Below are 26,587 nucleotides of genomic sequence, written 5' to 3' on the forward strand. Positions count from 1 at the left end.
TTCACTAATCATAGTTTCTGATAAAAAGACAAGCTTGGGGTTGTGATGACGCACAAGAGCGTCAAGATCACGAACTGTCCGGGAGTTCCCCGCCCCCCGGCAGTTCCAGACTATCGCATTCATTTATCCTGACAGGGCCTCCCGAGCACCCGTCAGGTCTCCAAGCTGGCCAGCACCATGCTTGTCTTGGTCCTCCATCTCCTCCTCTGCAGCCCCATTAGCATCATCCGCATCTCCACCCTCCGCCTTGTTCCCACATGCAAGCAGCAGCCCCTCCTGTAGCCCCTTGATTGATGCAGCAATTCCTGCTACGGATGCCTTCCTTGCCTTCTTCTGTTTATTTATCTCCTTAGCTGGGCTTGACCCTTTCATGCTTAACTTTTTGTCTTGAGCTCTCTGAGCTTTGGCCATTTGTATCTTCTCTTGGAGTGAGCGTGGTCCTACTCCCTTGGCGCCATCTAAAGCGGACAGCGAGCCATCGTTTGACCCCATGTAAGAATTGAGCCCAGACACCCTATCTCGCAGCCCAAAACCCTCTTGCAATTTTGACGATCCCGCTTCGCCATTCATCTTCAGCTTTTGCACACTGTTGGACAGTTCGGTGCTGACCTCCAGTGGCACTTGCTTGGGAGCTGCCTGGTTGCTGTTTGTCAGGTATAACAACTTGTTTCCCCCACCTCGTGATGAAGTAGGACCCAGTCTATGAAAGAATCGACACTAGGCCTAGAGGGGGTGCATAGGCGTGTTTAAAAATTCCCTGAAAAACTTGGCTGGAAACTGTCAGGTCCGGATGTTTCGGCCCTAGGTCGGATGATCCGGTCCTTCTCAGGTCCGGATGATCCAGCGTAGGGTCGGATGATCCAACTAAAGAAAAGAATCTTACATGAGATTTGAATTTTACTTAGCTTTTGACGATTCCCTTTGAATACAAAGTTGATAAATGATGTAACTAAGCATGTGAAACAGTTTAGCACAAGAGGAATGCAACTAACAAGTAGATCGAGTCAAGATTAGCTCAAGAACAATAAATACAACAATAAATGAAATAGACACAAGATTTATCCCGAAGTTCACTCCACAAAGGAGCTACGTCTCCGTTGAGTTGCTCACAAAGAGCAGGGTTGCCCTTTAACCCTTTCCCTCACTCAATCAATCACTTAGGAGGATTGAGGTGCTCACTAGCAAAAGGCCACAAAGGACGGGTAATACAAACTTCCGGCGGCTCAACCACAAAGGAATGGAAGCTCACCGGCACCTCTAACCGTCTAGGAGCAAAGCTCCAAGAGTAACAAACGCGAATCGACGAATCAAGGTTGCTTCAAATGCCTCTTGAGATGAACAAGTGCTAGCTCACGGAGTGCTCTCAAATCACACCACGAATCTCACTTCCTCTCAAACCCTAGGTATTTCCTTGCAAGAATCAAGCTCTAGGATGGAGAGAAGTGGAGGATTTAATGTTTTGGAGTCGAGGTTGGTCGGGGAGAGAGAGAGGAGTAAATGAAGGGGGTGAAGGGGTATATATACTCCCACCCCCGAAAATGGCCGTTATGTGTTTTCTGGTGGTACCCGGATCATCCGGGGTGATGACAGAATAGGCAAAAACACACTCAAATTTCTCAGGTCCGGATCATCCGGTGTAGGGCCGGATCATCCGCCCTGGCCTTCTTCCATGCACTCAAAAGTCACCATGTCCGGATCATCCGGCCCAAGGCCGGATCATCCGGACTTACGTAGTACTGCCGGGCACTGTGTGGCCGGATCATCCGACCTTATACAGAAACATTGTGTTGGGTGAGTTTTGTGAGTGTTTTCTCAAGAATGTCATCTCATATGAAACATTTAAATAACCTAAAATTCATTCGAATGCATCCCTCTTGATAGTACGGTGAATCCTATACTCAAATTCAAACCGAAAATTAAAATTAAATCCCGGTTGAATCCACCATACTAATTTTAAAATTGGGGACCTTCCTTTCATCTTCTTCTTGTTTTTCTCATTTTATTCCTGCACACACTTTCTTCAAAGCATCATATCTCTAAATTGTAATTGTTAAAAATCACCAAAATCAATTAGGGGCCTAGATGCACTTTCAGTCTACCTCCCATCGCGCTTGATGCTGCCTGCACTTTGTCCCGCTGCGTGCCACTAAAATTCAGAGCACGATTGGGGCGCTGTGCTGCGGGTACAGTAAGCTCCCGCTCGAGCCCCTTCTTTTGTGGCGAGCGCCGCAGCCAGTCACCAAATTTGTGAAACTTTGTAGTCTCCTCATCATCTGATTCTTCTTCATCGTCCGGACACTCCTTTTTTGAGTGTCCCATCCTTCCGCACGCAAAACAAAAGAAAGGCACGTTCTCATAACGTACGTCGAAGCTCATCTCACCGGCTCCTTTAATCTTCACTTCCACCATTGGCTTTAGTGGCTCAGCAAGAGGATATGCCACTCTAGCTCTTAAATAATTCTTAACCGATCCCTCTACCATCAAGACATTTGAACTGACCTTCTTTGCTAAGACTCCAGTGAACGCCTTGATCATCAGGTGAGCTGGAACATCATAGAAGCGAATCCACAGATTGATGGAATCAATGACAACCTCTGACGGCCTGCTGAAACCATCGTAGGGCACGACGATGAGCGTCGCCCTTATGCCTCCATGGGCCGCCGTTAATCACGTAGTTGTACTCCTCCTCCACAGCAAATTCTAGAACATATCTGTTGTTCTCCAAGGGACGAATTGGGATTGGATTCTCACATCTCCAAGCCGCACCCATCTCATCAAACAAAAATCTGGAACGCTGACTAGAGTAGTACAGCGCCATAGCATACCACTTTGGGGCCTGTTCCTTCATGTCCTCAAACGGATCGAACTCGAACTCATCATCTTCCACTGTCACCTTCTCCTTCATGTGCCAAGATTTGGCGAAACGCCAGGGGCCCAAGGCACTGTAGACATACTGTAATATGTATCTGCAAAAATAACAGATGGGTCAGCCTATGTTTTTTATGAAAGAAGGAAACGAAGACTCTAGAAATCTAGAGCATTCTAACATCCTCTCAATGCTTCTCACCGACTTTAGAACATTTTCTTTTGTAGTTTCGTTCCTCTACATTACTCTTTGTACACTCATTACTACTTTGACTCCAGTACTACTTATATTTCATATATATCAGCATGTACAAAACAACTTCAACAGTGCGCGTAGCGCGCCTGCCTGTCTAGTAACGATAACTTTGTGTCTTTGTCCTTGATACCGCCGACCGCCGTGTGGATTTTGTGACGTGCAGACGTGAGTGCCCGTGTGCCGCCCGCCCGTCGTAAAACCATCGTGCGCGGCTCATGTAATGCGACAAGGCCCACAGTTGTATAGATGTTGGCCCAGCCAAAAGCTCCCACCGATTCAATCAAAAGCCCATAAATCGCCCAAAGGAAATCAGCGATGGGTCCCATGGAAATACAGCGGGCCCATCTACCATACATAGCACACAGATCAGATCCGATCCGTTAACCTCGGACGCATCTTCCTCTTGCCCGGTAGTTACGCTTGCGCCCGCCTCCTCCTCCAATCCCATCACGCGCCGTCCTCCCCTCCGCTTCCTCTCCTCCTCATCCTCGTCGCCCCCGTTCCCCGCTCCAATTCAGAGCGCTCCCGACGAATCCCGGGGGCGGCAGCGCAGCGAGGCCTGCACCTCTCTATCCCCATGGTGGAGGGCGAGCGCTAACCCTAGCCAGCTCGCAATGGCCGACGCTGCCGCGGCCGCGCGCCGCAAGCTCGGAGGATACCTCCGCGCCGTCCTGTCCGTGGACGGGGCCGGGGTCGCGTCCATCACGCCGCTCTCCCCGTGCACCCTCTCCGCCTGCGGGGCCATTCCCCTCGCGCCGCTCCCCGACGACGGCCCCCCGCCACGGTCAAAGTGGAGGGCGTCCGCCGCCGGCGTCAGCGTCGTGCGCCTGCTCAGGACGCTGGTGGCCGGCCGGTGCGTCGAGGTAGAGGGCACGCTGCTGCGCGTCGTGTCGAGGAGGACGGGAGAAGGGGATGACGCGGCGGTGGAGGCCAGGGCGGTGGTGCTGATTGACGTGTACCTGCCCGTCGCCGCCTGGTCCGGGTGGCAGTTCCCGCGCTCCCGCACCGCTGCCGCCGCGCTCTTCAAGCATGTCAGGTGCGGATCGGTTCTTACTTATTAGCGCCTCGTCATTTGTAGCGGTGGGATTTTGTCGTCCCGATATTGCAGTCTCTGGGTACAGGGCAGCATGTGTCTGCGCTCCTGAGACGAAGTTTGGAGCTTTGAGGGCCTATTAGAGGTTTAATAATATAATAATTTATATTGTTGGGGCTTTGTGGACGTTACACTTCGATGTGCAAATTACTATTTAGTCTAAAAAGATTTGAATTGCGATCCTTTTTTTGTTAGGATAATAATTATAAATCCTGCTGCATCTTCTTCTGTGCTTCCTTTCTGAGACTTTCTGTTTCATTTGCTATTTCCAAAGTGTAACTTTTTCTGCTTCAGAAGGCCTATTGTCAAGCCTAAGAGTTGCACAATGCTACAGCTATCCATTATGTCAGTGAGTTGTTGTCACCTTCCTCCTAAGACTAATCTACTTTTTTTCCTGTCAGTTGCAACTGGGATGCTAGGAAAGCTTTGCTTGCTTTCGACTGGACTTCTCATGACGGTCCACACTGTGATGACCGTTGCATTTGGAGTTGCACTGATTGTCACGTACTTGGTTGTGAGGACCATCAGATAGCATCTATATCAAATAACGAGAAGTCATTTGACCTGCACGAAATCTTCAAAACTCTACCTGGTGTTAGGATGGATAAGGGCCTGCAGACAACAAGAATAATACCAGATGCAGAAGCACTTGGACTGGGTATTTGGTCTGTCCCTGATGATGTATTGCATAAAGTGCTGTTTCTACTTAAACCCAGGGATTTGATAAGAGTGGCAGCAACTTGTCATCATCTAAGGAGTCTTGCTGCCTCCATCATGCCTTGCATGAAGCTTAAGCTTTTTCCTCATCAAGAGGTGGCTGTCGAATGGATGTTGAAGCGAGAACAGAACACACAGGTTCTAGCACATCCTCTGTACAAGGATTTCTGCACTGAGGATGGTTTTCCTTTCTACATAAATGTTATCTCTGGTGAAGTATTTACCGGAAATGCTCCAACCATAAATGATTTTCGTGGAGGTATGTTTTGTGATGAACCTGGGTTAGGGAAGACAGTAACAACACTCTCTCTGATTCTGAAAACGCATGGAACACTGGCGTACCCTCCAGAAGGTGTAGATGTGAGTTGGTGCATGCATAAGCCAGATAAAAAATATGGATACTATGAATTAAGCCCCAGCTGCTCCTCTAATAGAAACAGCTCATCGTCTGTGTCGAAAAAGCTTTTGGCAGAGGATGTGATAACAGGTGATCCGTGTTCAAGTGGACTGTCGTGTAATGATGATCCTGTCTGCAGTACCAGATCTTCAAGAAAGAGAGGCAGGTTATTGAGCCCTGATCCAACTAAGACCAAGTTGCATGCTACGAATGAGAAGTCCCCATCATCATCGCACAGCAAAGTGTATCCAACACCAGCTGCTCATGTATTGAAGTTCACTAGGAAGTCAAGACAAGTTAGGAAAAACCTCATGGACGCATACGGTAATGGATCAGTTGGCAATAAAAGGAAGAGAGGCACCACCTCTGATTTAAGTGAGACCTGGGTTCAGTGTGATGCTTGCAGAAAGTGGCGAAGGTTATTGGATGAAGCAGATCTTGATTCTACCACAGCATGGTTTTGCACTATGAACACTGATCCTACACGACAGAAATGCACTGCCCCAGAGGAAGCCTGGGATTTTAAGGAAAAGATTACCTATTTGCCAGGATTTTACAAGAAAAACTCTTTGCCTGGAAATGAAGAAAATGTGTCATTTTTTACAAACATATTGAAAGATAATGTTGCTATGATCAATTCAGAAGCCAAGAAGGCGTTGTTATGGTTAGCAAAACTTTCTCCCTCGAAACTTCTGGAGATGGAAATGGTTGGTTTGACCCGCCCAGTTCTAGATACACGTGCAACCACAGGCAAGGGTGCTCGTCCATATTACAAGATATTTCAAGCATTTGGCCTTGTCAGGAAGATTGAGAAAGGTGTAACTCGGTGGTACTATCCCTCTATGCTTGATGATTTAGCTTTTGATTCAGCAGCACTTGAATTTGCTCTTGAAAAACCACTGGATTCAACTAGGTTTTATTTATCTAGGGCCACCTTGATAGTGGTACCTGCTAACTTAATTGATCACTGGACAACACAGATACAGCGTCATGTGTCCTCGGACACCCTTAATGTTTTTGTGTGGGGAGACCACAAGAAGCCATCTGCTCACAACCTTGCTTGGGGCTATGACATTGTCATAACCACATTCAGCAGACTAAGTGCAGAATGGAGTCCACAGAAGAGAAGTGCACTAAAGCAGATCCACTGGTTCAGGGTTGTACTGGATGAAGGGCACACATTAGGTTCGAGCCTTGCCTTGACAAACAAATTACAGATGGCAGTCGCTTTGGTTGCATCAAATAGGTGGATATTAACTGGCACACCTACACCAAATACACCAACTAGTCAGGTTGCTCATCTTCACCCAATGCTTAAGTTTCTTCATGATGAAGTTTACGGTCAAAATTACCAGTCATGGGACTCTGGAATTCATAGGCCTTTTGAGGCACAAATGCAAGAGGGGCGTGTTCGTCTTGTGCAGCTGCTTCAGAGGACGATGATTAGTGCAAGAAAAGCAGACCTGAAAAATATTCCTCCTTGCATGAAGAAGATAACCTTCCTAGACTTCGATGAGGGGCACGCAAAAAGTTACAATGAACTGGTGGTTACTATTCGCCGAAATATACTGATGGCTGATTGGAATGACCCTTCTCATGTAGAATCCCTTCTGAATCCCAAGCAGTGGAAATTCCGTGCTGCTACTATAAAGAATGTCCGTTTATCTTGCTGTGTTGCCGGGCATATCAAAGTAGCCGAAGCAGGTGAGGATATACAGGAAACGATGGATGCATTGGTGCATAAGGGCCTTGATCCTTCTTCAGATGAATATCAATTTATTAGATATGCTCTTTTAGATGGTGCCAGTTGTTTCAGGTATGGAAGCTTTTGGTAAAATAAGATCATTTGCATACATGTCATATTATTTTCCTTATTCAAATATCACAATGCTTTCAGGTGTAAAGTTTGGTGCCGATTGCCTGTTATCACACCCTGTCAACATCTTTTGTGCCTTGATTGTGTAGCTCTTGATAGTGAAAAATGCACATTACCTGGTTGTGGCAATCATTATGAGATGGAGTCTCCCAAGACTCTAGCAAGGGCAGAAAATCCGAACCCAAAATGGCCAGTGCCCAAGGATTTAATTGAGTTGCAGCCTTCATATAAGCAGGTCTATAATTGTTCTATCTTATTCATTTCCATCTACTTTCATGTGGTCTTGAAAAGAAGTTTTTATTTTTGTAATTTTGTTAATTTTCTGTAGGATGATTGGGATCCTGACTGGCAATCAACGTCTAGCAGCAAAGTTGCTTATTTGATTGAGAAGCTGAGAAGTCTGCAAGAAACAAACATGAATCGTGGGAATAACATAACCAATAGCGCTGGTCATGCTAATGCACTATCTTGTCAACCACAGGCAATGTTGGACAAAGTTATAATATTTTCTCAGTTTCTAGAGCATATTCATGTGATTGAGCAGCAGGTTAGATTGCAATGCTTATACTCCAGCTTTTAGTTAACAATTTTGTTAAATTAGTTGACCGTTGATCTCCTTTCTGTTCAGCTGACTATTGCTGGAATAACATATGCGGGAATGTATAGTCCAATGCCTTTAGGGAGTAAGGTATGGTGTCTAATTTGTGTTGTTAAATCATTAAATTGTACCTAAGTATTTTTCTGAGGCAAGCCTGGTGCCTTTGACTACACTGTTTAGTGTTTGCAGAAGTGAAGCAACTACTTGCACTTTCCTTGTTTTCAACTTTTTTCTGTTAACTAGATCAGTGGGCATGGAAGAATGGAGGAGAAGTATATTAGTACCTATCTTCAAAAACAAGGGCGATGTTCAAAGTTGTACTAACTACCGTGGGTCGTGGGATTAAGCTGATGAGCCATACGATGAAGCTTTGGGAGAGGGTTATCGAGCATCGCCTAAGAAGAGTGACAAGTGTGACCTAAAACTAATTTGGGTTCATGCCTGGAAGGTCAACCATGGAGGCGATTTTCTTAATACGACAATTGATGGAGAGATATAGGGAGCAGAAGAAGGACTTGCACATGGTCTTCATTGACCTTGAGAAGGCATATGACAAAGTACCGAGAAATGTCATGTGGTGGGCCTTAGAGAAGCACAAAGTCCCAACTAAGTACATTACCCTCATTAAGGATATGTACAAGGATGCGACGACGTTTGTCCGGACATGTGATGGCAACACCACTGACTTTCCTATTAACATAGGCCTACACCAGGGGTCAGCATTGAGTCCTTATTTATTTGCTTTAGTGATGGATGAGGTCACAAGGGATATACAAGGTGAGATCCCTTGATGTATGCTCTTTGCTGATGATGTGGTGCTAGTTGACGAGAGTAGGGCAGGGGTTAATAGGAAGTTAGAGCTGTGGAGACGCACGTTAGAGTCGAAAGGGTTCAGACTTAGTAGGACCAAGACCGAGTACATGATATGCAATTTCAGCGCGACTAGGCATGAGGGGGGAGACGTTAGTCTAGATGGGCAAGTGGTGGTCCAGAAGGATACTTTTCGGTATTTAGGATCGGTGCTACAAAATGATGGCGACATTGATGAAGATGTTAGGCATAGAATTTCAGCTGGCTGGTTGAAATGGCGGCAACCTTCTGGCATCCTTTGTGACAAGAGGGTGCCACAAAAGCTAAAAGGCAAATTCTATAGTATAGCAATTCGTCCGGCGATGTTATACGGTGCTTAATGTTGGCCTACAAAAAGGCGACATGTCCAGCAACTGAGTGTAGCAGAGATGCGGATGTTGCGGTGGTTTTGCGGGCACACAAGAAGGGATAGAGTCCGGAACGAAGTTATTCGGGATAGGGTCGGGGTGGCACCAATTGAGGAGAAACTTACCCAGCATCGGCTGAGATGGTTTGGACATGTCTAACGAAGGCCTCCTGAGACGCCGGTGCGTAATGGAGTTCTTGAGCGGGTCGATAATGTAAAGAGGGGGGTAGAGGTAGACCTAAACTGACGTGTGATGAGTCGGTTAAGAGAGATCTTAAGGATTGGAATATTTCTAAAGAGATAGCTTTGGATAGGAGCGCTTGGAGACTAGCTATCAATGTGCCTGAACCTTGAACTTATTTCTTTCGGGTTTCATCTCTAGCCAACCCCAACTTGCTTGGGAAAAAAAGCTTGTTGTTGTTGTTGTTGTTGTAGATCAGTGGGCATGGTGGGTGTTCAGTGTAGATCTTGGTAAAGAAAAGGAAGTGTAGAGAATTGGGAAACACCACACACCCAAAGGAGGGGGTGACCTCTATTATATATTGTCGTATGGCTTGGAGTACAAGTAAACTCAATACAAGGAAATACAACAATATATCTCTAATACCCGCCCGTAGTCGTAGGCGGAGCTAAACGAAGACCAAGACTAGTCCTAAAATCAGTGTACAACTGGACAAGAAGTCCTTTAGTCATGATGTCAGCATACTGATGAGAAGACGGGACATGCAAGACCCGAATCTCTCCCAAAGCCACCTTCTCGCGAACAAAATGAATATCAATCTCTATGTGCTTTGTGCGACGATGATGGACGGGATTAGAAGTCATATATACAGCACTAACGTTGTCGCAATAAACAACGGTAGCCTTGGCGAGGGGAACATGAAGCTCCTGAAGCAACTGTCGGAGCCAACAACACTCAGCAACAACATGCACCACTGCCCGGTACTCAGCCTCAGCACTGGAACGAGAAACTAGTCTGGCGTTTAGAGGACCAAGACACCAGATTATCTCCAAGATATACACAGTAGCCTGAGGTGGATCGTCGGGAATCAGGACATCCAGCCCAATCAGCATCAGAATATGCGGTGAGTGTGTCAACAGAGCCAACTCCCAAAGAAAGACCAGCGTCCAGAGTGCCCTTGACATAACGCAAAATCCGCTTGACGAGTGCAAGATGTGGTTCCCTCGGATCATGCATAAACAAGCAGACTTGCTGAACAGCATAGGCCAAATCAGGACGAGTCAAAGTGAGATACTGCAGTGCACCAACAATACTCCTGTACTCTGAAGGATTCGCAACCGGAGGACCATCTGTAGTAGACAGTTTGGACTTGCTATCAACTGGCGTCAAGGTAGAGTGACACTTGCTCATACAGGCGCGTTGTAGCAGATCCGAGGCGTACTGTCGCTGGGATAAGAATAAACCCTCTGAAATACGGGTGACAGAAATCCCCAGAAAGTGATGTAGATCACCCAGATCAGTCATAGCAAACTCTGCATGAAGGCGACCAATAATGGAGAGAAGCAAATCTGTCGACGAAGCAGTGAGAACAATGTCATCGACATAGAGAAGCAGGTAAGCAGTGCTGGCGCCATCCTTGTAAACAAACAAGGAAGTGTCGGAGACTGACGGAACAAACCCCAACTGACGAATATATGTAGCGAATAGCTGGTACCATGCCCGAGGAGCCTGCTTCAACCCATAAAGCGACTTCTGCAGAAGACAAACATAATCTGGATGTGAAGGATCAGCAAAACCAGGAGGCTGCTGGCAATACGCTGTCTCATCTAGATGTCCATGCAGAAAGGCATTCTTCACATCGAGCTGACGAATAGGCCAATGACGAGCTACAGCAAGGCTAAGAACAGTACGAATGGTGGCAGGCTTGACCACAGGACTGAAAGTCTCATCATAATCTATGCCATGCTGCTGAGAAAATCCACGGACAACCCATCTAGCTTTATGACATGCAAGAGAACCATCTGAATGAAATTTATGCTTGAAAATCCACTTGCCAGTAACCACATTAGCTTCAGGAGGCCGAGGAACAAGGCGTCAAGTACTATTATCAACCAGAGCCTGAAACTCATCTGCCATAGCTGCTCGCCAATTAGGATCCGCAAGTGCACTGCGATAATTGGCCGGAACGGGAGAAGCAACAACATGATCAGCAAACAAATTCTTGTAACTAACTGGCTGAATTGTACCAGACTGGAGTCGAGTAATGCGGCGAAGGACCGGCGGTGGAGGAGAACCACTCATCGGACGTCGGGGAGGCTCAAGTGGAGGAAGCTCTCTAGGAGGAGCTTTTGAAGACCGCGCCGGAAGAGGGCCTAGGTAGTGACCCTGCAGCTGCGGTAGAGGGAGCTCGCGAAGAGGGCGACCAGGCTGCGAAGAGGGCACTGTAGCAGCAGCTGGTCGGCGGCTGTACACTTGACCGAAGCGTCCAGGAACAGATGTAGTAGTAGGACCAGCAGCTGGTCGGCGAGTGTAGACTTGACCGAAGCGCCCGCTAGGTACAACACCACCAAGAGGCGCTCCAGGAGCAGGAACAGCAGCACCAGGCGCTCCAGGCATCCCAGAAGAAGCACCAGCAGGCGCACCAGAAGCAGCACCAGGCGCTCCAGGTGGCGCAGGTGGATCAGCTGCTGTTGCTGGCGCAAGAAGTGGGCTGGAATCCGTCCCGCCCGTAGAAGAAGACGCCGAAGGACTGGACGGGGGCACGAAACCACACCCGCCCGGAGAAGAAGACGCCGAGGGCCCTAGTGGCGGTTGAACACCGCTCCCACCAGGTGCCGAGCACGGTTGCTCAACGTCTATGGAAGACGGAGCAGCCGTAGGAGAGCCACCAGCTGCATGATTAGTAAACAAAGGTGCAATATCCAAGTCGCGACCGAGTAAGAAATCAAAGGAGCTGGTGGTGGGTGGATGAGTCTCACGAGCGAAAGGAAAGGTGGACTCATCAAACACAACGTGTCTAGATATAATGATGCGACGCGTTGTAAGATCAAAACAGCGATAACCCTTATGATCAGGCGGATATCCCAAAAAGACACATGCGGTCGAGCGTGGAGCGAGCTTGTGTGAAGAGGTGGCCTGTAGGTTAGGATAACACAAACAACCAAAGACACGCAAGTGATCATAAGAGGGATAAGCATTATATAGGCGAAAATAGGGAATCGCGTTACTAATGGAGGAGGAGGGGCGCCGGTTAAGCAGATAGGTGGCTGCTGCTAGCGCCTCAGCCCAATACTTGGGCGGCATAGAGACATGGATGAGGAGGGTTCGCACTAAATTGTTAAGAGTTCGAAGGATGCGTTCGGCCTTGCCATTCTGTGGAGAGGTGTAAGGGCATGAGAGGTGAAAGATAACACCATTTGCACGCAGGGTGGTGTGCATGGCGTGGTTAACAAACTCAGTCCCATTACGGCTTGAAAGCACTTAACGGGAAGGCCGAACTGAGTGCGAGCATAAGCAATAAAATCAACAATATGCTGATGTACATCGGATTTGTGCTTAAGCGGGAACGTCCAACAATAGTGCGAAAAATCATCCAACAAAACCAAGTAGTAGGAACAACCAGAAATACTAGCAACCAGCGAGGTCCAGACATCACAGTGAACTATCTCAAAAGGTGAAGTAGTTTGAGAAGTAGAAGTAGCAAACGGAAGACGCGCGTGCTTGCCAAGCTGACATGCATGACAAAGCGAGCGATCTACTTTATTACATGAAACTAAATTGTTCTGTTTTAAAGTAGCTAAGACTGCTGGACCAGGATGACCAAGGCGACGATGCCACAAGGATGAAGAGGCGGCAAGCATGGCTTTTGCGGCTGCGGGGGCGACTGATGGGATGGTGTAGAGGTCGCCTGTACTATCGCAGCGAAGGATCACTCGTCCCGTCCGGATGTCCTTAACAGAAAAACCAGAGGCGTCAAATTCAATGGAACAACGATTATTGCGAGTGAATTGGCGAACAGAAAGTAAGTTGCGAATAATGAATGGAACGATAAGCACGTTGTTCAGAATGAATCTAGACGTATCTGTGGCTAGAACGGAAGAATCTCGGGACGTGACAGGGATATGTGCACCATTGCCTCCGGTAATCGAAGAGGAAGCAGCTGGGAGGCGAAAGAGAAGTATACCTTCCGAGGGGTGCATGTGAGTAGAAGCTTCAGTATCCATCACCCATGCATTGCCTTAGAGCGCCATCTGCTGGAGGGCAGCGATCAGGCCAGCCTGATCCCACGAAGGGGACTGAGTTGGCGCCTGAGGGGAGGTGATCGCCGCGTGAGCCTGAGGAGGGGCGCCCAAAATGCCTTGACCGCCGTGCTGGAATTGTGCGCCATTGCTGCTACCTTGCGCACCCTGGAAAGCAGCCCATGGGTTGATGCAGACCCAAGGACCGCTAGGGTTAGGTGTGCGAGGCGACTGCTGCTGCTGGCCGCCGTTGGAGCGTCTGCCCCTCCTGCGACGCTGCTGCTGCTGACCGCCCTGCTGAGGTGGGCGCTACTGCTGCTGAGGAGGGCGTTGCTGCTGCTGCGTGACGGAGGTCGAAGATGATGCAGATTGGCAGGAGGAGCCGCATCCAGCCGAGGAGGAGGCGATCATGGCGGAGGAGGCAGCCACCTTTGACTGATTTGCTAGGCGGAGCTCCTGGAGGGCAAGCCGATCTACAGCCCTGGAGAAGGTCTTGGTCGTGTCTCCTGCGATGATCTCTCCAGTGGTGCTGTAGCGAGAATCAGCCCCAGCGAGAAGGGCGAGAACCATCTCAGAATCGGCAACAGGCTTGTCGACGTCGCGAAGAGCATCAGCGGCCTTCTTGAGGGCTTGTCGATGTCCCTTCCCGTCTATGTAACCACCTTCCTTCACTTCCTGCTAAATTTCTGATTTCTACAACCACTAGTATCTCGCTTCTCTCACTCTTTTGCATGTTAAAATTTAGCTGCATTGGCAAAAAAAAATAAGCCACACTGTCATTGGTAAATATCTGGAACATTTTGAGGATTATCTAAATATTGCTGCAAATCTATGCAGAGAAGTGCACTAATGAAGTTTCAAGAAGATCCAACATGTATGGCTTTAGTCATGGATGGAACTGCTGCACTGGGGCTTGATTTGAGTTTTGTGACCCATGTTTTTCTCATGGAACCAATATGGGATAGGAGGTAATCTAATTGTTCGGATACTTCTTCAAATAACTTGAGATGTGGTTAACACCAGTTTCACAATATTTACCAATCCTAATGTTTCAATAGGGTAAATTCTTTTGGGTCTTGATGGATCGTTAACTGCAAATTTGCCTGTTGATTCTGTGCCCTTTTGTCTTGTCGTCTTACGTCTATTTTAGAATGTATTTTTTTGCGTTTGTATTGGCAGTTGGCAGTCAACACTTATGATGAAGATATTTCTTGTCACTGCCACAGTCATCGTCATGTATAACTGATGATTACAGTTTATTTTCTGTTGTAATCAGTATGGAGGAACAAGTTATTAGTCGAGCGCATCGTATGGGGGCAACACGCCCAATACAGGTCGAAACTCTGGCTATGAGGGGTACCATTGAAGAGCAAATGCTTAAATTGCTGCAGGTTTGTGGGCATCACATGTTTATGACACTTTTTATGTTAAATTATTGTCAAATCCAACAAATGTTTGAGTATTTTCTTTGTCGGCAGGATTCTAGTGCCTGCAGAAAAATGGTGAATAAAGGAACAAGCAGCACTGAGAATGAAGGAGGCCGGCCTCATCGGAGCCTCCATGATTTTGCTGAATGCAGCTATCTGGCGCAACTCAGCTTTGTGTAGACAGGATCTAAAGCAGCCGCCCATATTGATTGGCCATAGGGCTAATGAAATTCTTGATTTTCTGTATCTTCCTTTTGATCATTCCCTTGCACTAGAAATAATAACTGCTTGCAAGTGAATTGGATTCCAAACAAGTTTTGTTGTGAATCACTTGCTTGGCTTGTAAATAACGATCTTTCCCTTTTTAAACACTATCCAATTCAGGAAGCCTCAGCACAATACTGGAGGTTATCTGTGATGAAAGCTGCATCATTTTGCGTCAGGTTGGCCAAACATTTTGAGCATGCCTTAAGATTGTCTTCAAGCAGAAGTTTAAGACCTTCAGTCACGTGAGTCTTCGAACTGTATAAAGCGTACTCCCTCCGTATTTCTTTACTTGTCGTTAGGACAAAAAAATTTAGTTCATTTTAGTGTAAATTTGTTGTCTGAAACGACAACTAAAAGGATACGGAGGGAGTATTTGTTGAGCTTTCGCTCAGTGGTGGAATGCTAATCGCATGCCTTTTGGACAAGTTGAAGGTAACGGTTATAAATGGTTGGGGTCCAACAGCCATCTTGTTTTTTGCAAGCTTGTTGCAAGGCTCCACTCCCTTTTGCAGCCGTGAAAGCAACTACAGAAGACTGGTAATGCAGTCACTGTAGACAAGTATTGTCCCCGTCGAACGAACCCTTGCTTCTGAGCCCAGATGTACGCGAGCAACCATCAAAACGTCCGATACACATTAGAGGAAGAAGGATAACTGATCTGCAGTATGTCAAACCAAACGTAGCTGGGCCACTTAGCTCAGATTTGCACTTGCTTTTTGCAATCATATCGGAAAATTTCCAAGACATTCTAAAATTGATGCTTGCTTATGCATTTACAAGGTAGATTAGCCTGCTGCTACTAAGCATTTACATTACTTCTGCTCAAGCACTCTACTTTTCACACAACAAAAAAAAGATTGAGAGAAGGGGTAAGAGTAAAGAATTATGTAAAGCTGACGAAAAAAAATCCTCCATCCTGTTTTCCTGGGTGTGGAAACCTCCTCTTCTCAAGGAGTCAAGGGGTGGGTAAAATGGTAGCCACGTTAGCAACCGAGCTTGACTGACGAGACTTCACATTGGTAGGGTACATGACCTCAGCTCCGCTTGTAATCAAGTATGTTTCTCCAGGTCAATCTAATGTCAGTTAGATGCAATGTCATTATCGACACTGGCAGTTGATTTGTCAACCACGCGGACATTGTACTGCTGGTACACCCTTGCCCGATTCTCCTGCCACCATTGTTCTGCTTGTGTCTCACTGAATCTCTTCCGACTATATTTACAAACAAAAGGAAATGACGAGTTACAAGCTGAACCAATTGAGAATTCAACAGGAACACGATGTAAAGCTGGATAAGTAGAGTACTAGCTATAGAAGTTGCAAGCTGAGCAGGATACAAATGCATCTACCTGAACCGAACCCGCTTGAGATCTCTGGCACCTCCAGGCAAGGCGGTGAGGGTAATGTACACACCTGGTTCATCTTGCTCCACCCATTCAGCATTGTGGCAAGATTCAGCATCAGGTAGCCTACTTCCATTCTTGGTAACCTCTGCATGACTCGCCTTACTCCTAACAGAACCTGGTCCATTAGAAGCAAGCAATCCATTATGACCATTTGTGATTTGTTCTCCGGAACTACTTGGGCTGCCAAAACTCTCTGCACCCATAGAAGAAATGTCATTTGGAATGGAAATTCCAGGAAGAGGTGGCAGTTTAGTGTTCTTGGCTGCTCCTCCAGGTAATCTCTCCGCCATTCCCTTCAGCTGTTACAAAAAGAATGGAACTGGCCCTTAGATATAGCCTTTAATTTATGCAAAAATATTCAAACATTCATATTTTCAATTAAACAAACAGCTTCATTCAAGTTTCATATCCTGGTTGTAACATACTAACAGCTTCATTCAAGTTAATATGGGATATATAACACAGTTCAAAAGCATTTACTGTAAATGCTAATACTGAAATCACCTGTGCAGTGAGTGACTTGATTACTTCCTTTGCCGCCTTGCATTTTGCAGTTTCCTCCCCGGCAATGGAAATAGCTTCCTTTAATTGTTTGGTAGTTCTCTCCAGCTCCACTTCAAGGAGTTGAGACTTCCTGGTAAGACTCTCCACCTGTAAGTCAAGAGAAAACTACATAAGCAATTGTGCAGCAAATCCGCTCTTTCCGACGTTAATTAGGTTTAAAGAGGAGGCTGAAATACTGAAAAGAGGAGGCTGAAATATTGAAACTCAATAAGGACAATAGCTTGTCCATCCATATAGGGCTTAGAACTGTGACCATGTTAGTATTTACTATCAGGCAGTAATGGATGTCCATACTTTGTTACTGTTACAGAACAAGAAGGTACATGTATCTACAGCATAAGGGTGCAGAGTTAAGCACAAAAAGAAAACGTACTAAGCTCTTTTAGAACAGAAAATCAAAAGTTCAGTGTGTCGACACAAAAGATTGCTGTCTTATTAGGCTGGAAATTGAGCACGATGTTAGCTACAACTCTGCTGCATTTAAATTGCTTACTACTTAAAGCAAAATATCAATATCAATAATATTTACCAAATATCATTAAAAAAGTGGAACAAAATGTGTACCTGGGACCTCAAATTCAGAACCTCTTGGCTCAGTGCATCATTTGTTGGCTTTCCATCATTGGCAACAACTCTTGGAGACGTTAGACCACCCAGAGTAGGTGTTGGTGTCGTGGATCGCGGAGGGCTTGCTCTTCTCGAAATAGGTGATGTTGCCCTAGAAACAATTCTAGATCCAGGAACTGATGCTGAGAAAAACTTCTTAGAAGATCCAAATACAGGATTGAAAGATCTTGAAATGTTAAGCCCACTCCAATGTGAACTTCCATTTGGCACGGGGGAAACACGGGTGCTATTAAATTCAAATTTCTTATTTTTCTTGGAATATCTGCTATCCACATGCTTAAAAGATTCCATTGAAGATAATCTTGATAGTTGAGCATTTGACCTTGTTTCCAGATCCTCCTCAATTGTATCACTGAATCCTGGTACACTAGCAGCCCGCTTTGCTGAAGAATGCATGTCTGTCTCCAGTCCCTTCGTCAGTTTGCTGTAGCAGCTATCGCAGACACGGTAAGGCTTGTTTGGATTAGGTGCTAATGAAGCCTTCAGAGATTTTTTACTGCTGCAGGAATGACAAAATACTAGAGCACAGTTGTAGCAATTATGACATTTTCTCCTCAAGTTGAATGGCTGACGGCAGCCTGAGCACATTGATTGATCAACTCCAGATACCCATTTGTGAATGCATATTGCTGCAGTGAAGTTAATTCCACAAACAACACTTCTGACTTGCTTATCTTTCAGTGCTTCAACCAATGTAGGAGTATTCCTATCATCAGTATCACCATGACCTAACCGGCCATTTGCACCTTTGCCCCATGTGTACACCTCAGTCCTAGACGTTAAGACCGCCACATGATAAGCACCACATGAGATCTCCTCCACAAAGTTTTTGTGCAGCTTCCCTTCAACACGTACAGGAAGCATACCATCAGCTTGTATATTCCCAAGCTGACCATAGACAGCACTGCCCATTGTATACACATGCCCAGAAGTTGTAAGGGCTACTGTCAAGCAATGCCCACAAGCAACCTGACAAAAGTTGGGCTCCACCAGAGCAGCCACACAAGTTGGGACAAGTCGTGGTTCCTTGTCACCATGACCTAAGCGACCTTTGTCACCATCACCCCATGTAAATATCTTACCAGAAGAACAATTGCTAGAACTTGAATTCCCAGCCATAACTTCAACAACTGCAGCAGTGTGCCAAACACCACAAGCCACCCGCACCGTGCGTAGCCCTTTGAGGGATTCAACTTCCCTGGGGACTGAGATGCTTTCACGATCTCCATGACCCAGAACACCAAAAGATCCATCTCCAAATGTGAAAAGCTGTCCAGCAGAAGTTACTAGTGCTGTGTGCCAAGGTCCACATGAAATTGATGAGACATGTATACCCTCTAGTGGTCCATTCACGCGCTTTGGTACCCAGTGACTTACATCATTCCCATGACCCAAAAGCCCAAATTTGAAGGTGCCATCCCCCCATGTATAAAGATCTCCGGATAGTGTAACAGCACAAGTGTGGTACTCACCACATGCTACCAGCTCAATGTTCATATGAGAAAGAGCATCAATGAGTTTTGGCTGCGATACATCGCAATCGACACCATGACCAAGCCGTCCCCCTGATTCCTCACCCCATGAGTAAATCTCTCCTTGTTTAGTGACAAGTGCAGCGTGTCTTCCTCCACAAGATATGTTCTGTACATCAAGTCGCACAGCAAATTCTAATGGTTTTGGTACAAGGCAATCCATTTTTGCACCCGAGGAGCTTCCAACTCTCGAACTACCACCACCAAGAATTCCTTCCCCAGTTCCTTCCCCCCATATGAACACATCGCCTAAAGCATCTCCATCATCATGACCAGAACCATGACTAGATGAACTAACAGCACTTGAATAACTGACTCGGAAAGCATCCATTGGAACGCTTCTAGGGTGCCCATTTGTGTTATCTGAGTGTCCAGAAGACATAGAATGGACTGATCCGGCATTAGAATCTGATGGAAAAAAGCCCCTGGGAGGAACTGCATACAACATGACATCAGAAAAGGCCTTTTCCAATCCATTCTTCGGAGGGCTCCCATATGGAGTACGGAGTCGGTAATTGTCCCTGCCATCCTGATGTGAGACAACTGGCAAAGATCATTTTCTAAAACAAATGGCGATATCATAAAAAGTAATTAAGTACACTAGTAATTTGACACATCAACAAAACAACGCTCTTTCTAGCTTTGCACCGTAGTGCTGAAAAAATTTCTGTCCTCAACTTTTCCTGTTCCAACTGACATATCAGTGAAAGCAGGGTGCTTTCACAATGATTTGACTGGAGTAAATGCTGAATTGAACATGCAACATGAAAACAGCATTGATTCTATTATACTCCCTCCATCCCAAATTATTAATCATTTTGGCTTTTCTAGATACATAGATTTTGCTATGCACCTAGACATAATATATATCTAGATGCATAGCAAAAATTATGCATCTAGAAAAGCCAAAACGATTAATAATTTGGGACGTAGGGGGTATCAATGAAGAAGTTGGCCAGCAACATTAAGGGGTGAAACTCTAATGTTATTCTAGTCTTCTAGATAGGATTTTCAGATAATAGAGACAGACAGACAGTAATACCTTGTGGATGCTGTCATTGCTGCTGAAAGGTGAACTCAAAGGAGAACTCCGCCGTGTGTAAGTCCTTGGACTAGTTGCACCAGAGGAAAGGATATCACTTCTAGATTCAGTTCTCCATTTTCTTTGGTGACTACGGGAAATCAATGTTTTCAACCCAGCAAACCAAACTTCAGCTTCATCTTTATCTTTGCATATCTGATATAATTGAATTAAAAAAAACATGTCACCATGTGAATTGTGAATATGAAACTTCACTAAAAAATAAACAAGAAAGAAAACGAGGGAAGAACGAACAGCAGCCCACCAATGTTAGCACTTAGCAATAGAAGTAGAACAATAAAGATGAAACATAAAAATATTAACCAGGGAGAACTTACTATATCCAATGACCTATCATGTGAAATTAGAGAAAAAGACTGGCATTCCTTCTCAGGCCGTGGATACCTCTGAAAAATTGCCTGAATTATCCAGGAAAAAAGATCTAGTTAGTCAGCCACCAAAGTTCATCACAATTCAAATAGGGGACACTTCTGAGAATTTTTTTTATTAAAAATTTAATCATCATGACATGAGAGTTTCACGATTACAGCAGGCAAATTCCTTTATTATAGGGGTCAAAAGTAGCAAAACATATAGGAAATTTTAGACCATGTGTGTTGGTTTATAGTTTGATGTTCTAGTTATTTTGCATTGCACAAAGCTATTTATCCATAGTTCCATACCGACGTGAGAAATTAAGAGGTTCATAAAATATATGCATTCATAAGAGTTGGCATGCAAACAACATCAGAAAATCAAGAAATTTTTTCTATGAAGCTTGTGACAAAAGCAATTTATTGTAGTAAGAAGAAATAGCTAGACAGAATCATCTGCTGGAAAGTATTACTGTATTAGCCTAGTCTCCTAGGAATGTTAACTTACAGTCCGCTGTCCAGGAATTATCCTAGATACATGGCTCAATCTCAAATGTTTCTCTTCTTTCCCAGAGAACCATATCAATACAGATTCATCCTGAAGGAGCCAAAAAACATAAACCACACCACATAAGTCAGAGGATTGTGCAGGAACAAAAACACTGTTAAGTTGGAGAGTGCAAAGAAGGCTCACATTGGATAGTCTAAATGGACAAAACTTTGGCTTTCCTCTACGCCCATACTTCAACAAGTAAGCACCTTTCTTGAGGGCGGTGATAGCCTGCAAATAGTGATGCTATCAAGCCTCAAATATCATCTCTATAATTTATGGACAATAAACAAGTAACCAGGAGCATGAAACTTTCATATTTCAAATTTTAAAAGAATAAACAATAATGATAATCATCAAGATGACAATAAACAAGTAACCAGGAGCATGGAACTTTCGTATTTCAAGTTTTAAAAGAATAAACAATAATGATACTCATCAAGATGTTCTGCGTGACCAAGTATGATTGTATAAATCTATCTTCCAAATAATTTCAATAATTTATAAGACACTAAAGGGAACAAATGCCATGTCTTGTAAGAACTGAATAACAAAAGCTTGGGGCATGATGTTCACCTAGATAAATCACTGGTTCTATACCATGAATGAAATAATAGTAGAACAAAATACTAGACACATACGAAGGTAAGTGCCAACATGCTAATTGTTCGATATAACCAAAATATTTTACTATTTATCCTTTGTCATTGGCTAATGTGATACAGTTTATTCTTCAGATCGACCTTTTTCACTAAGAATCAGACTGGTGTGTGTGCCTTTCTTTATTGATTTCCTTTATCGACAATGAAGAATAAAACCCAAATAATCCCTATCACGCTAGTTGTGTTGTAACGATGACTGTAACTGCAACCACTGAGCTTGCCGATTTAATATGTATATATCAGTGATTTTGGTATTTTCAGTCATGTGTGACCTCTTTTCCTGTATTGCTTTTGTTTCAACTTCTTTGTACTATTGGTAATCTTGGCAGATGCGCTTGGAAGAGAGCTTATGAAGCATGTCCTGTTTAAACAGGGTTTTGATCAATGCATTCAGTAGCTGTTACACAGTACTACTTGACAAGTGTGGCCCCTTAATTAGCATAAAACATAAAAAAAGAATGAAATGTCATTTTGTCCGCATCATCAGTTAAAGTGTACTGGTAATGTTCTGGGCAACCTGATCTAGCCTTATCTGCATACTATTGACTAACAAGTTTGCCCTAAGCAGAATGTTGAATATAACATATAAGAAAAAAAACAAATCAATCATTATTTGATTCCAAACCTCCTACACTGCATGACCTCCTTGGTGCCAAAAATAGGACTACAGTAGCAGAATCAGCTAAAACTGTCCATATGCGTGGCATGTGGTCAGCCATCTCTCTCATAATACACAGGAGTTGTGAAATCCAGAAAGCCACAACATCCATCCCCAAACATTCTTCACGAATCCACGGAATCCCAGCACGGCATCCATCAAATTCAACATCATGTGGTAGCGGCAGCTGAATGAGCAAGCATTGCACCAAGGCCAAAACAGCAAGAGGAAAAAGCAAGCATGTACTACAGCTGAATAACTACACTAGCTCATGGCCCTTCCAAACCGAATCCTCTGTTCATCAAAGGAACCTAATCAACCACGCTCAACACCAGAACCTGGGGAATGTTTAAGCATACTAGTCCCAACCCCGCCTCAGAAACTAGACACCAGATAAACAGCCGGTAGGCATCAACCAAGTCAACCGTCTTCCTAGGTCCCGGAATTTGAGCAGATGAAGAGGAGCAGCGAGCACTGGCAAACTGAAATCTCAAGTCTGAGCTCCATTGTCGCGCAGGAATCTGGTAAGCTACGACACGTGTTTCCGGCGGAATCAGGCACCATTTCACCTAGTCGCGCATAGAGCAGGAGGTAGCCCGGAATTTGGTGGCACGCAAGGCGGAAAGCATGTTAGCGCGGTATCTACCGCCCATCCGCATCTCATCTCAGTTGCACCCCGGTAAAAGCAAAAGGGCAGGGGAAATCGATCCTCCCGTCCATGGGGGGAGTGCACGCGGGACGGGATTAGCGGGAAGCACCTGTTCGATGTCGCGCTCCACGGGCCCCGCCCTGATGCCGCCGAGATCCGACGAGGCGTCCGACATGGCGGCCTCCGCATCAACCCCGGTGCCGGCAGCGCCCCATCACCGCGCCGCGCCCGGGCCCCCCGAAACCCAGCAGCCCCGCGCGGGCGGACCGTTGGCCTCGACCCCCCACGGGCGGCGGGGCAGGGCGCGCCGCAATGAGGGGTGGTCGCTCGCCGCGACCTGCGGCGCGGGCGGCGACGAGCTCGGGGCGCGCCGCGGCTCCTCGGAGGTCCGGATCGGAGCGCGGCGGCGGCGGGGGCGGGGGCGGGGGACGAGGGGTTTGGCAGTGCGGGGAAGGGGGAGAGAGATCGCGACGCGGAGGAGTCAGGAGAGAGAGGAGGAACGGAGGAGGGGACAGGGGAGAGGAATGAAGCTTTTTCCTGTTTTTATTTTTTTTCTTTTTTAATTGATTCTTTTTGTTTCACGAGAGGGCGGTTGTGGTTGAGCTTGAGCTGGGCATCATGATTTGGTTCGGCTCGGCTCGGGGTGCTGCTGCTTGCCCTGGTTGGCTGGCTCTCCTCACGATGAGTAGCAGTAGTAGCCCGCGGGGCTGGACCCAGCTGCAGTGAGACACCTTCCATAGTGTGGCAACCACTAGTGGAGTAGGAGTTGGACGCTGCTGCTGCTGCGCAACGAACCCAGGCAGTCGGTGGACAACACGCCACGCGGCAGGTGGTCGTGCTATTCCATCCAATAGCCAATACTCTCCGTCCCAAAATAATTACAATTCTAGAATCCAACACATAAATCAATGCTAAATGTAAATTATTAAATTGTCTTTTGTATGAGAAGTTTTTGGAGACTCTTGTCTTTTGTGGTGGCTACGTCAAAGTTGTATTTTTTGTGGGGAAAATTTCAAACCATAAAATTGTTAAAGTTGTATTTTTTGTGGGGAAAATTTCAAACCATAAAATTGCATTTATTTTGGAACGGAGGGAGTAGGCAAATACTGCTACCGCCGTACTACAGGACACCGTTTGTGTTGTACTACTACTCCGTAGTACGGTATAATTCTCCCCGGTCGGCCGGCTAACGCTAACTACTGCAACCGTAAGCGTCGTGTTCATCCATCATCAGCTACAAAAAGGGGATTGGAGTGGTATTATTAGAAACCAAACCAACATCGCTATCAGCTTTTATTTGCAACCTTCCTTTCTTTTTGGTACAACGAGCTAACTAACCCGCTAGGTTGGGGTGCAGTCCGTGCTCTTTCTGGACGTTCGTTTTCTGCTCTTCGTACGTACTAGTAGTGTGTGCGGGCTGCCTAATTCCCGGGGGCATCACGTGCTTTGTCAAATGTGACGACCCTCCCCGATTCGCATACTACAAGTTTTGACAGCACGCGTACACACGACCAGGTCGGTTTCATGCAGCTCATCGACAAGGGGTCGCAAAAATTAATCGCGACGCGTGCAGCGAGCTGAGCCATAAATCAATTATTTAGAGGTTTGCCTTCTCAAAAAAATTAATTAAGGGAAACACTAGAAGAGGCGGTACCATCGGTTGGATTTCAGGATGCAGGTGGGGCGGGTTGCGGCTGCCCGCGATGCGTTCGCATCTGCCGCAAACGCATAGGCGGGTTCAAGCTGCGGTCCGCAGGGGTCCGCCGCTTTTTTCGGGCTGTTGCGGCAACCTGCATGGCCGCATGTAAGCTTTCTGATGTTAAGTGCAGGTTGTGCGCCTGCCGTTTGCTGCTGCCTGCTTCGCCGAGGCCGCTGGAGGATGCTCGCCCGTCGCCAGGCTCTCCCCGCGAACACTGTTCTTCTTTCTCATTCTACCTTCTTCCTCCTACACCACAACCCCATCCGCCCCGCCCCGACCCGGCCCCACCGCCGACCACCACCGCCACCCGTGGCCGGCGGCGACTCGCCGCTCCGCCCGCAACCCGCCCCCCGCCCCGCCGACCTCCCTACCGCCCACGGCCGCCGGATCTAGCCGCCCCCGCCGTCGGCCATTGGCCCACCGGCTGTCCTGCCCCCGGCCCGGCCGGCGGCGCTCGGCGCCCTCCGCCAGTCGTACCGCCGCCACTGCCTGGCCACCGCCCGCCCCAACCATCTCCTCTATAGCCGGCGTCCATGGAGCCGCCCCCACCCCGACAACCCAGAAACCTAAAGGCCGCCGCCTCCCACCACCACCCCGGCCGCCGGCGACGTTCCGCCCACCTCCCACCCTCTCTGGCCGCCCCCTCCCCCCAGACCCTAGCTCGCGGCGGCAGCGCGAGGTTGAAGACGGCGATCCGTGTGCTGCTATCGTTGGCAGCGCACGAGCGCCCAATAAGAAAACTGTGCTTAGCCGCTGTACGCGGCCACCGTTCCTGCCAGGGGCGGAGGGCCTGTTATGGCGCACTATGGCGTGCGTCATACCTAAAGCCCGGCCCAAAATTTTTTTCTCCCCTCGTCGCTGCATTCAGCCCGTCCGCGCAGACTCCGCCGCCCCGCCGCCGCCCCGCTGCCCCGCCTGCTCCGCAACCCGTTCCTCCTCGGCTTCCCCGTCGACGCCACCCTCCTCGGCACGCTCCTCCCCGCCTGCGCCGCGGCCAAATCCTTCGCGGGCCCGCCGCCCTGCTGCCTCCCCCCTCCGTCCCGCCTGCTCCGCAACCCGTTCCTCCTCGGCTTCCCCGTCGACGCCGCCCTCCTCGGCACGCTCCTCCCCGCCTGCGCCGCAGCCAAATCCTTCGCGGGCCCGCCGCCCCGCCTCCGACCCCTACTTCTGTGTCCTGACCTCACCGACTTCTTTGGCAAGTGCTCCCTGTTTCTCCGCTGCACATGTTTCGGATCACCAGCTTCCCCGAGTTATACTTTTGTCTTGCGAATTCAAAGGATCTCTTGTAGTAATTTCAGCGAAAATTCGTTGATTTTTTTTTTGTTGGGGGGGTGCTACGATACACTGTGAAATGGAGGGTTCTCGGCTGAGCATTAGGGTTTCGATCTGGTTAATGTTAAATGGTGATTCAATAGGATCAGGTTCTTTCCTGTGGTAGACGATTAGTAAAGGAATATATCATTTGTTCGTTCATCTGACATCCATAAAAGAATGCTTAGGTTTCTTCTTTTAGATCTGTAGGGAATGCTTCTACATCATCATTGAGGACGAAATTCATCAAACTATTGTCGAAAATTCTTTGTTTAAAGCTGGTGAGCGTGTGGCAATAGGTGCTTCTGGTGGAAAAGGTATGTCCAGACTTGTATGCACCATCAGTAGGTAAAGAAGTTGTAACTGCATTTTATGTTTTTCATGGCAATATGTGCATCTTTATAGTTTTCTGCATAAATGCTTGAATATGTACAAACATGCTTCATAATACCTGTCTACGTATTAGTGATGTTATTGTTTTCTCTTCTGAAAATAACTGCATGACCAACATGGAAGGTGATTATGTCTTCTTGTTGGGAGCCTTATGTCTGCATTTCATTG

At 46.8% G+C, this 26,587-nt stretch overlaps 2 protein-coding genes across 3 annotated transcripts; one reads left to right on the top strand and one right to left on the bottom strand.

The window, feature by feature from the left end:
- Positions 1-3,515: 3,515 nt before the first annotated feature.
- On the top strand, positions 3,516-15,098 carry LOC120671865 (F-box protein At3g54460-like). The gene is made up of 8 exons (XM_039952127.1): positions 3,516-4,157; positions 4,616-7,144; positions 7,226-7,439; positions 7,533-7,751; positions 7,833-7,892; positions 14,056-14,186; positions 14,495-14,609; positions 14,697-15,098. The coding sequence occupies exons 1-8, from the start codon at positions 3,736-3,738 to the stop codon at positions 14,823-14,825; spliced, it is 3,819 nt and encodes a 1,272-aa protein (XP_039808061.1). The 5' UTR covers positions 3,516-3,735; the 3' UTR covers positions 14,826-15,098.
- A 480-nt stretch (positions 15,099-15,578) lies between these two features.
- LOC120671866 (PH, RCC1 and FYVE domains-containing protein 1-like) lies at positions 15,579-23,528 on the bottom strand. Of its 2 annotated transcripts, XM_039952129.1 has the most exons (9): positions 23,126-23,528; positions 21,192-21,278; positions 21,006-21,095; positions 20,462-20,542; positions 20,085-20,279; positions 17,448-19,571; positions 16,824-16,970; positions 16,263-16,618; positions 15,579-16,125 (listed from the first exon to the last, which is right to left on the bottom strand). In XM_039952129.1, the coding sequence occupies exons 1-9, from the start codon at positions 23,189-23,191 to the stop codon at positions 15,993-15,995; spliced, it is 3,279 nt and encodes a 1,092-aa protein (XP_039808063.1). In that variant the 5' UTR covers positions 23,192-23,528; the 3' UTR covers positions 15,579-15,992. The 2 variants fall into 2 exon arrangements, with proteins under 2 accessions (XP_039808063.1, XP_039808062.1); XM_039952128.1 differs by having other exon boundaries at positions 15,605-16,125; positions 21,006-21,278; positions 23,126-23,443.
- Between the last annotated feature and the right edge of the window lie 3,059 nt (positions 23,529-26,587).

The sequence above is a fragment of the Panicum virgatum genome, chromosome 5N (assembly GCF_016808335.1).
Source record: "Panicum virgatum strain AP13 chromosome 5N, P.virgatum_v5, whole genome shotgun sequence".
Lineage (NCBI taxonomy): Eukaryota > Viridiplantae > Streptophyta > Magnoliopsida > Poales > Poaceae > Panicum > Panicum virgatum.